The sequence below is a fragment of the Pelodiscus sinensis genome, chromosome 2 (genome assembly GCF_049634645.1).
Source record: "Pelodiscus sinensis isolate JC-2024 chromosome 2, ASM4963464v1, whole genome shotgun sequence".
Classification (NCBI taxonomy): domain Eukaryota; kingdom Metazoa; phylum Chordata; order Testudines; family Trionychidae; genus Pelodiscus; species Pelodiscus sinensis.
The window spans coordinates 248,526,649-248,538,103 of NC_134712.1; the positions used below are offsets into that span (position 1 = coordinate 248,526,649).

General features: G+C 50.8%; 1 protein-coding gene across 3 annotated transcripts; it reads right to left on the bottom strand.

Annotated features, from left to right (window-relative positions):
• Positions 1 to 400: 400 nt before the first annotated feature.
• On the bottom strand, positions 401 to 9,154 carry LOC102457265 (uncharacterized). Of its 3 annotated transcripts, none has more exons than XM_006120576.3 (3): positions 8,317 to 9,154; positions 3,616 to 6,003; positions 401 to 1,256 (listed from the first exon to the last, which is right to left on the bottom strand). In XM_006120576.3, exon 2 carries the CDS (start codon positions 5,584 to 5,586, stop codon positions 3,637 to 3,639), a length of 1,950 nt encoding a protein of 649 aa, XP_006120638.2. In that variant the 5' UTR covers positions 5,587 to 6,003; positions 8,317 to 9,154; the 3' UTR covers positions 401 to 1,256; positions 3,616 to 3,636. The 3 variants fall into 3 exon arrangements, with proteins under 3 accessions (XP_006120638.2, XP_006120639.2, XP_075778987.1); XM_006120577.3 differs by having other exon boundaries at positions 3,844 to 6,003; positions 8,317 to 9,153; XM_075922872.1 differs by having other exon boundaries at positions 401 to 6,003; positions 8,317 to 9,153.
• Between the last annotated feature and the right edge of the window lie 2,301 nt (positions 9,155 to 11,455).

An 11,455-nucleotide genomic window follows, 5' to 3' on the forward strand; every position in this document is an offset into this window, starting at 1 on the left:
GAGCAGCACCCCATTATCCCACCATGTTCTCTGTCAAGTTGTGTCCCACCCACTGGCTGCGGAGCTGGGCCGTAAAAATGTCAGCTCCGTCAACTTGCTGAGCTGTGCAATACTTTTTTTATAGAGTAGAACCCCCCTCAATCTATAGCTCTGCAATGGGTATATCTTATATCACAGTGTTTCTCAACCAGTGGTACAAGTACCCTTAGGGATACTCGAGAGAAGTCAGTGGGGGAGGGGGGGGGGCGGGGGGCGTCAAGACAACTGAAATTTGGAGAAAACTGACTTTGTTTCAAGTTTTACAGCACTTTATTATTTTTGTACTTTTTACACCCAAAAATGTCATCGCCCACCTGGCTATGATTAAGTTGTTTAAATAAATGTGTTGCAATGGTAGAAAAAAAAATTGTGTGCATAAAACTGTAGGTACTGGGGGTACTTGTGTATTTTTTATTAAAGGGCGACTTTATAAGAAAAAAAGGTTGAGAAACACTGTTATATAACACCAGCTGTCACAAACGCATTGCAGTATGCATGAAGAACAACGGAGAGCAACCGATCATTGACACCGGAAATCTATTTCACTCAACTACTCATCACCCGCAGTTCTGTTGGTCTGGGGCAGTCCATGCTGCCATGAGCGACCAGCGGGGCAAAGCAAAACGCAGGCCTGCTTTTGGTTTGGTTTGGCTTACTTACTTTATTGAGGAGATGGCTACAATCTATCAGTACTGGTATCCCTCACAAGCTGAGGTCCGGCTGCTGCCCTCGGTCCATGGCGCAATGCCCAAGGATGCTAGGGAAAGCGCAGTCGCTGGACCGAGGGCAGCTTATGGTTCTAGGAATTTTATGAAAGGAAGTATCGACACACAAAATGAAACCCTCAGGCACAGCTGCCTCCCTTGGGGTAAATCTCTAGGCGACAAAACTAGTCTAATGAGAAGAAAACGATTACATCCGAAGAAGGGGGAGGATAAATAATTCTCTTGCTTACACGTGGCTCTCACAGGAGGAGCTCTGGTATATTCCCCACTGTGGGAGGCCTGGCACATTGTTCTAGATTCACTGCCCACACTGCACCATGTTCTTCTCGTGCAATGCAGTCTCCATGCTCCTCAAGGTTGACCGTCCTCCTGGCGTGGATCAAGTCCCAAGAGACTGACAACCAGTGTGCATAACGCACTACGTAGACTCGACCATCCAGGAGATGGACTGACTCAGCTGATCTCCTAAGGCCACCTCCAATCGTGTGGTTCCTATGGAGACAGAGATTAGAATTGCCCTTCCCTGTACAGCTGCCTGCCTTCCTGCCCAGGCATGGGTCTCCCCCCCCACCCTTGGGCTCATCCATCCCTGCGAGGTGCCACCTGCAACACCTATGCCATGGGGGTACATCAAAACCCACTGTGTGCAGCCTCTCCGGGGGGAATGAGATGAAGGAGATGCTTCCTTTTCATCTACAAAATCAAGGTGTAGAACTAACGCCTCATAATGGACCATGACTTGATTCCACTCCTACACGTGTCCCGCTATGCAGTGACCCTTAGCACATGCCCCTCGGCTGCCGTGTTCCCCTGAGCCACGTAAGCAATGTTGCTGAGAACACCCAGGCGGTTGGGCACAGCGTGTGGCTGTGATGGTCTCAGGCTCCCTCCAGATCTCTGGTCTGCCAAGGTTCTTCAAGCCCTAAGGATGCCCCCTGACAGCCAACCCACTGCATTAAAAGATCCCACAGTCTGAGGAATACACCGGCCATTACAGAATCATAGGACTGCAAGGGACTTGGAGAGGTCATCTAGTCCAGTCCCCCGCACTCATGGAAGGACTAAGTATTATCTTGACCATCCCTGACAGGTGTTTAACCAAGTCACAGAGAGCAAGAAAGAGCAGTGAACTTGGCTCCTTGCCCCCAAGCCTTGTTGCAGCGCACAAAACCAGACCTAACTAAAGGAGAAACGGTTTCCGCTCTTCTTGTCCATAGAGGCTCCAGTTCACAAGGGCTGCTGCCTGTCTCAGGCATTTTGATTGCTTCTTTCTTGAATCCCTAAATAATGCCCGGAACATTCAAAATCCCTCTCTTTCCTCTAGTCACAGACCTAGCAAGAGGAAGACTGCTGCTCTGGCTTATGCCCAGGCAACAGGTGAGCATGGATAGAGCCGAAAGCACGTTTCCCCTGCAGCGAAGGTGTAATCTCCAGCTTGGGCAGGAGTACGTGTGCTAGCTCTGACTGAACTACTTTTAGGGTATGGTCAGTGGCACAGGCTAGCCACCAGAGCACAACTCTGAGATCTGCACTCTTGTGGCTACCCTGCTGGTTTTAGCAACTCAGCCCATGTCTACACCGGAAAACCAGGTGAACTGAGCTACATCATTCAGGAGTGTGATCATTCCCCCTCAAGCAATGTGGTTTTACCCCCAGAAGCCTGTGACCTGTCCCTGATCCAGGGGTAACTTCCAGCCTGGCCTTGTCTTTGAACGAGGAAGGACCCAGTTGATGCTGACCTAGGGCAGTGCTAAGAGAACTGTGTGTTTCATGGAGTTGCTATTTGGTCTTCCAAGTGGTGCTGGATGGCCGGGGATTCCTTGTCTTTCAAAGCTGTCACGTGTACATCAACCCAAGCCAGAAAGTACCCATCCAGCTGCAGTGTAGATATACTGGGAGAGCAGCATTTGCTCACTTTCCAAAACTGGCCACTTTGAGTGTCTCTATATGAGGTGCCCAGCCTGACACACCTTTCTCGGCCAAATCTCAGGCCTCCCCAGTGTGGAAACACTGACCTGCACGTCTGCTGCTTTTCATCCCAAGCCTCAACCCCTGAGCTGCCCCCCGCTGTCAATGTCTGTGTTAGAATAGCGTGAGCAAGCCCCATTTCTCAGAGCCAGGCTCGGCAGATAGAGTCCCCGTTTCTTTTCCAGAAGCAAAACAGTATAATGGAAATCAATGCTTTGGTCCTGGATACGTTCAGCCTGCACAAAGGCTGGAGGCAGACTGGGCTAATCTCTGCATTCTTCAATGGAGCAATCTCTGGTTAATACTAGTAATACCTACCAATGTGGCCAGTATCATTAACCCCATTTTACAGAGGGGGAAACTGAGGCATAGGGAAGGAAACTGATTAGCCCCAGGCCACCCAGAAAACCAGTGACAAAGCCAGGAAGTAGAAGCAGGTCTCCTGAATCCCAGCCACATTGCCTCCCTCCGTTTACAGCAGGAGTGGGGAACCTTTTATGGGTCAGGGGCTGCTGACCCACAGAAAAATCAGTCAGGGACTGCACACAAGTGAGAAGCAAAAAAAACCAAACAAACAACCCCTCACTGACATGGCCCCTGCCATGTGAATGAGAAAGACACTCCCCACATCCCCCTCACACACCAGAGTCTTGTGGGGCCCGGGCTAGTAGATTTTGTGCGCTCCAGCCACACGGGGAAAGGTGGGGAGGCTGAAGCACCAGTGTGGGCTCCCCAATGCTAGGGGGGAGTCCCAATCCCCAGGAGCCAGATCCAGGCGAGCTGGGGGCCACATCCAGCCCCCAGGCCTTAGGTTCCCCACCCCAGGTTTACAGCAAGAGTTTTGCTCCACTAAGGACTGCAGAGTTTGGTCCAAGCTCATCACCTTGCTTTGGGGGCTTTGCAGCTAGAGGTTGCCTTCAGCAGTTAAACTCTCCTCGCTTTTCACAGCTGGGAGTGCTTTTTGTTCTGGGTGGGTCTGGTGGTGATTGCTAACGCTCGCCACCACCCCCAGCTTTTCCCCCCGCTTTGCGCGCCCGGTAGGCCCCTCTCTCATGTGGATTTTCTGGTGCCTCCTCAGATACTTCTTCAGCCTGTACCGTTTCCCACACACCATGCATTTATAAGCCCCGCCCCTGGAGTGCAGCGTCTGGTGTCTGATAAGGTTCTTCTTCTGCGTGAAGCATTTCCCGCACTTGGTGCATTTGCACGGCCCCATCCTGATGTGGATCGTCTGGTGCCTGAAGAGGTTGGCTTTCTGATTGAAGGTCTTCTCGCATTCGGGACATTTGTACGGCTCCTCCCGGGTGTGAATCCGCTGGTGCCTCACGAGGTTCGACCGCTGGGTGAAGCTTTTCCCACACTCGGTACATTTAAAGGGCTCACTCACATGGATTCTCTGATGCCTGATGAGCTTTCTGTTCATCCGGAAGCTCTCCCCACATTCATTGCACTTATAAGGCCCTTCACTGGTGTGGATCTTCCGGTGCCTAGTAAGATTTGACTTCTGATTGAAGCTTTTCCCGCACTCGGGACAGGGAAATATTCTCTCTGCTTTGGGACTCTCCTTCGTCAAGGTACTTTTCTTGCATTTTGTGTTTGCCTGTCTGTCCGGACGTGAACCAGGAGTCCCCTCTTCGCTGGTTCTCTGGCGTCGTCTACGTTTTTTCTTTGGGCTGCAGCTTTCCCCATATTCTCCATCGGCTCCAGTTCCCTCTTTAATCTGGATCCTCTGGAAGGTGCCAAGAGAGATCTTTTGACTAAAGCTGCTTTCATAGTCGGTGTTGTCCTGCGGTTCTTCCTTGATGCGGGTTTTCACAATATCCTCCTTGTGTTCGCTGTCCACCTCAGCGTCTTTTGTGGCCTGGATTCCCCACGCAGGCAAAAGAAGCATCTTTGGGTTGAATTGGCTGCCATAGTCGGGGCTGGCCTGTGGCTCTTCCTTGATGTAAGAGTTCTGCTGTGCTACTGCAATGATGTTTCCCTCGTGTTCGGGGTACGTGTCTGGCTCCTCCTTTGCCTGGATTCCCCACGGAGTGCTAGGAGGCATCTTTGGGCTGGATTGAGTTCCACAGTCAGAACTTTCCTGGGGCCCATCTTCTGAATGAGCTCCTGGCATTGCAATGTTCTTCCCCAGATTAAAACTATCCTCCTGTTTGAAGGCCACATCCGGTTCCTCTTTAATCTGGATGACCCGGAGAGGCATGCCGTTGACGTGTCCAGTGGCTTCCTGCAGCCTCTGCTTGGCATGGTTCCTCTGGTGGACATTAAAATACCTCTTAGTGCTCAAGCTTTTCCCACACTCGGTGCATATGAATGGCCCGCCGCGAAGATGGATTTTCTGGTGAGCCACAAGGGTTGCACTCTGACCAAAGCACCGGCTGCAGTCGGGGCATTTGAAAGGCTTTTCCCGTTTGTGTATCTCCTTGTGTGCCGTCAGCGTCCCCTTCTTGACAAAGCTCTTCCCGCACTCGGTGCAGGCGTACGGCCGCTTTTCCTTGTGGGTTCTCATGTGGATGCTGAAGTAGATGCGTGTGCTCAGGCTCTTCCCACAGTGGGCGCAGATATACGGCCCGCCTTTGGTGTGTGTCTTCTGGTGGGCAGCCAAGCATATCTCCAACCGGAAGCACCGTCCACACTCGTCACACTGGAACGGCCTCTCTCCCGTATGGATGCTCTGGTGGGTGGTCAGGTGTCCCCTCGTGGTGAAGCGCCTCCCGCACTCGCCACACGGGTAGAGCTCCTCTGCGGTATGGATCCGCTGGTGTCTCTTCAGGTTCCCCTTCTTGCTGAAGGATTTCCCACAATCTGGGCACGTATGAGTCTTCTGGGCTGCACGTTTTGCAGGGTCTTTCATGGTGGTGCCACTCAGCACGTGGAGGAGTTTCTTCTATGGCTGGCAGGCCAGGCAGCTGCTAGGGTGACGGAGGAGATGAGCAGGGATAGCTGGAAGGTTTGGCAAGGAGCAGTTCCAGAAAAGTCACCAAGGAGGCAAGAGTCAAAGGGCAGCAGATGAGCCCATGTTGCTCTGCTGACCAGGAGGAGAGGCTGACAACACAGGGCAGGGCAGACACGGTGGTAACAACGGTCGTGGGGCTAACTGGATGGTTCTGCTTCTTCCTGGGGTTGCATTTTACTCCTGGAGTTTTCTTTTATCCCAACAGCAGAGATCTTCTTTTAACATTCAGAACTCCATTTTCTAGTTCCTGCTGTGGGGCTCCTGTTCCCAGTGTATCCTTCAGGATAATTTAGGCAGTCCTGGGAGTTTAGTATGCTGGATTAAAGCAAAAAGAAAGGCAAGATGTTATTCCACGTGCTATTGACAACGTTGCTTGTGCTAATGGGATCGGTTGGCCTGTTGGCTGTCACACCAGGAATTGAACCAGGGACCTCCAGAGAAGTCTGAGCCACTATAAGTCTGAGCCACTATAGCTTCCATTAAAGAGCAAAGGCTCTGGAGGTGCGGCTGTAACAGATTCCTATCTCTGCAGAGGAGGTACTGAGGGTATGTCTAGACTACATTGTTTTTTCGAAAAAACTTCACTGCAATTGCGTTCCTTCGAAATTAAATCGAAAGAACGCAAGTTTTTTTTTTTACATTGGTAAACCTCCAATTATGAGGAAGAATGCCTTTTTTTGAAAGAGTTCTGCTGTGTGTGGACGCAGTACAGGGACATTTTTCAAAAGAAGAGGCAATTGAAAAAAGCGCAGGTGCCCTGGTGGCTATTCTGTGAATTGCAATCAGTGCTTTCTTTCGAGACAGTGTCCATGCAGTCTGGACGCTCTCTTTCGAAAAAGCAGATCGCTTTTTCGATACGGTTTTGAGGTGTGGATGCTGTCTTTCGAAAGAAGCTTTTTCAAAAGAGCTCTTCCGAAAAAGCTTCTTTCGAAAGAAGCTTGCAGTCTAGATGTACCCTGAGGGAGAAGTGGGGGTTCACAGTGAGAATGATATTTTTCCCTTTTATGGAGTCTTTTTTATTATCTTAGGTTCTCAAGACAATTTACAGATGTTAATTACTGAATTAAGTCTCATAGAGTTGTCCCATAATTTAGCTAAGAAAACAAAGGCACAGAGAGGTGAACTTTTTCAAAAAAATGAGGATAAAATTAAAATCAGCCGCATTTGTTGTAGTAATAGTTGGCATTTTAAGTATTAATAGTTGGCATTAATAGATTGGCAGATCTCAAAGTACTTTGTAAAGGCAGGGCAGCATCATTACCTCCATATTACAGCTGGGGAAACTGAGGCACAGAACGGTTAGGTGACTTGCCAAGGTGTCACAAATTGGCAGTGGTGGAATCTAAGTCGTCTGCCCTGTCCATTGGACTATTGACTCACAGGGCCACATACTCATAGGAAATCATTTCCCAGAATTGCATCAGGATGGAAAGCATGAAGGCAGACATGAGAAAAGCATGGGTTACTGGAGGATGCTGTGGCCAAAGGGACAGGAAGTTGAGGACTCCGTTGCCGAGGTTCCAGGCTGCTGACGGATGCTGTTGCCCCAGGAATAGGACATCGGGAATGCTGCTGCTGAAGGGACAGGACGTTGGAGGGATTCTGTTATGGAGGGGCTAATGGAGCAGGTAGTAGGAAATTACTGCAAGTGTGATTTTGAAAGTTGGAAATGGGAGATGTGTAAACATTTGGATAGAGCAGTCAAAGTGCAGCCGAGAGGGGCACATATTGCACGGCTAGTTGGGTGGAACTGTTGCCAATGTACAGTGCTCAGATACCGACCATCACATGGGTCACCGACAGGATAAGTAGACAGAAAACTGCCCATGAGAACTCTTTTGAATTCAGTGGCATGAACTGCAAAACCAGACATTAACGAGATGCATCGTTTGTCCCCACTGGAGTAGCCCGGCTGTGTGACTGGAATGGAATACAATGTTGCACAGGACAATAATGGAGAAAATGACCTGGACTGCTTTAATTGAAAAACAAAGAAAAAACAACCAAGCCTGCTTTGATTCTGGCATGTGTATTTTTTTAAAGATCCATTTCTAAGTGGGCCAGCAACAGACGTGACATGATCCTAGCCCAGAATTCCCTCCCGAGGTATTTTAATCTAGCAGACAAAGACACAACAAGATCCGATGGCTGGAAATAGTGTCACTGAAGTACCACAGCGTATTTTTACCAGCGAGGGTAATTAACATGGGACGGGATTAGCAGCGCTAATCTCTCCATCTCGGGGAATCTTCCACTCAAGTCTGGATGTCTGGCTAAGAGACGTGCCCGGTCACTCCTGTTTGGACTGGCTTCAGGCATCACTAGGTGAAATTCTCCGGCCTGTGTCAGGCAGGAGGCCGGACTGGAAGATCAAAGATGGGTTCGCCTAGGAAAACATTTTAGCTGCCTGTTAGTTTCGGCCAATGCAAACCCCTTGGCTTCTTATTCCGGCCGGATCCAAACAACAAATCCCGATTGATATTTTCTAGGGAGCCAGCTCGCAGGGGGCCCGATTCTGCCGCCTGTTACAACTCTGCCACTCCACGGCTACGGGGGTCCCCGGGGAGCCTGCTCCTTCGGGCGAGGGTGTGGGAGACTCACACCAGCGGTGCGCTGCAGAGGCCTTACCTGAGCGGCTCGCCCCGGCCGGCGCTCTCCTCCCCTGGAGCCCGGGTGACCCCAGTGTTTGTGACTTGGCTGCAACTTGTGTTGCAATCGCGGCGGCTGCTGACCGAGAGGAAGTCTGTGCCCAGCGCAGCGAGAGCTACCGGAGGAAGGGTGAAGCCGAACAAAGACCAGGAGCAGAGGGGGCGCGCACAGGGGGAGCGGCGGGACCCGGCCAGCGCCCGGCACGATTCGGAGCGGCCGCGCCCGTGGGAACGGGCTGGCGGGAGGAATTCTCCCCCCCTCGGCCTTTCTTCTGCACCGTTAGCTTTGCGGGGAAGCGGCTTCGGCTGGAAGGCTCCCAAACTCGCAGCGCCTTCTGGGAATTGTAGTTTCTCCCGTCCCCCAAAATCCTCCTGCAAGGGCAAAAACGCCCGTGGACTCGAACGGGACAAGAGCGGGTCCCTGGAGTGAGTCCCGGGTGTTTTCCTGCAGGCGGATCCTAGCGCCGCGCTGCTGCAATGCCCCTGCCAGATAATGCGCAGCGCCCCCACGGGGACCCCCGTCTCAAGTTCTGACTGAAGGGCACAAGCCGGTAAACCGGAGAGCTTGGCAGCTGGGTAGCAGCTCAGGGCGTCCCCTGGGGGAATGTAGCATCCCAGGGTTGGAAGAGCCCTCAGGAGTCATCCAATCCAGCCCCCTGCCCCAAGCAGGACCAACCCCAACTCAGTCATCCCAGCCAGGGCTTTGGCAAGCTGGGACTTCAAAAGCTCTAGGGATGGAAATTCCACCCCCTCCCTTGGGAACCCATCCCAGTGCTGCACCACCCTCCTAGGGAATCGTTTTTTCCTAATATCCCCCCTAGACCTCCGCCACTGCAACTTGAACCCATCGCTCCTTGTTCTGCCATCGGTCACTACTGAGAACAGCCCCTCTCCATCCTCTTTGGAACCTCCCTTCAGTTAATTGAAGGCTGCTTTCAGATCCCCCCTCAGTCTTCTCTTCTGCAGACTAAACAAAGCCCTCAGCCTCTGCTCATAGGTCATATGCTCCAGCCCCCTAAGCATTTTGGTTGCCCTCTGCCGGACTTTCTCCAGCATGTCCACAACCTTTCCGTAGCAGGGGGCCCAGAATCGGATGCAGTACTCCAGATGTGGCGCCCTCACTAGTGTTGAATAAAGGGGAATAATCACTTCTCTACATCTGCTGGCAATATTCCTCCTAATGCCCCCTGATATCCCATTAGCCTTCTTGGCTACAAGGGTACACTGTTGACTCATATCCAGCTTCTCGTCCACTGTAATCCCCAGGTCCTTTTCTGCCAAACTGCTGCTGAGGCGGTCGGTCCTCAGCCTATGACACTGCGTGGGATTCTTCCAACCCAAGTGCAGGACTCCCCAGTTGTCCTTGTTGAAGTACCGGGATATTGGTGCCACAGTGCCAGTGTGCAGGGACCCTGTCAGCACCTCACCCAGATTAACTAGCTAAAGACTTATTTCACAGTTGATAACACTGGGGCACAGAGCTTGGGAGGTTTACCAGGCAGGGGAGCAGCTGAGGTAGAAAAACTAAGGGGATGGTATGATGAGACTGCGTACAGTGATGTGTACCAGCCTGCTGATGGGGGGCACCAAAGGGAGCAATTGCCCCAGACCCCAGCGATTCTAGGGGGCCTGGAGTGCCCAGCCACCACCATTGCTACTCTGGCAGAGGTGATGGCGGGACCCTGACCCCCTTTGAATGGCCCTCGGAGCACTGTAACCTTGTTCCGTGCGGCTCTAAGGGCTGTGGGGAGGGGCGAGCTGCCCCATCCCCATCCCTTCTGCTCAAGGCCCCACCACTTCCAGGGCATGGAGCCACCCCCGCCCTCTCCCGACCTTGCCCCAGGACCTGCAGGAGCTGTCAGCTCCGCTGGATGTGAGGCCAATCTGTGACTGCTCTCAGCAAATATCTGCAGAGGCCGAAGATGGGACACTAGATGGGGAGGGCTCTGAGTTACTACAGAGCATTGTTTCCCTGGTATCTGCCTGGTGGGTCTTGCCCACATGTTCAGGGCCTCACTGGTCCCCATATTTGAGGTTGGGAAGGAATTTTCTCCTGGGTCAGTTTGACAGAGACCTTGTGTGTGTGTTTGGGGTGGAGGTGGGGGATTGCCTTCCTCCACAGCACTGGGCTAAGTCAGCTGCAGTTTTTTGAACTAGTACAAATAATGCATTCTCTGTAACATGAAGTTTTAAACCACAATTCAAGAACGTCAGTAACTCAAGCCAGGCATGGGTGGGTGAGTTCCTGAGGCCTGCCATGTGCAGGAGGTCAGACTAAAGGATCACCATGGTCCTTTCATTTGTCAGTTTAATAATTGGAAGAAAAGAGGAGGAGGTAATTGGAGTTTGCTAAAATCTCACTGGCCTTCAGCAACTGAATCACTTAAAGACAGCTTTTCCCCTTCAAACACAATCATTACTTGGTTATTTTTGTAAGCAGATAACCAAGTAAACAATAAAATAAATAAGAAAACAACTACTGTCCATCATATGGACCCACACAAGGAGACAAGCACATGTGCTGCTGTTGGTTAGAATAATAACTCCTAGCACCTCATTAACCATGATTTCAAAGCACTTTGCAAATGCAGGAAGCATTATTATCCCTGTATTCTATGTGGGGAAACTGAGGCACAGAGAAATTAAGTGAATTGTCCAAGATCATCCACTAGAACTGGAATAGAATGTAGGTCTCCTGAATCTCAAGTCTGGCCTACATACAGGGTTTCTTTTGTTTTGTTTTGTTTGTTTTGTTTTTAACCAATTTAGGATCCAAGATCCAGTGGTTAGACATTGAAGCTAGACAAATTCAGACTAGAAGCAGTATCAGTTTTTACGAGTGAGGGTGATTAAAGGTTAGAGCAATTTACCAAGGGCCATGGTGGTGTCTCCATCACAGGCAATTTTTAAAATAAAATTGGATTTTTTTTCCGGAAGTCCTATGGCCTGTGTGATCCAGGAGGTCTCACTAGAGGACCACAGAGGTCCCTTCCAGCCTTAGAGACTATGTATCTATGAACTATTTTGATTAGGAATGTGATTATTACTGATACAATTATATCAATGTAATTTCTAAGATGGACAAAGTTGTACTAGTATAAAGGTGCCTTATATAGTTT

Excerpts from the sequence above, each read along its gene's own strand:
- LOC102457265 (XM_006120576.3), bottom strand. The coding sequence starts at position 5,586 with ATGAAAGACCCTGCAAAACGTGCAGCCCAGAAGACTCATACGTGCCCA.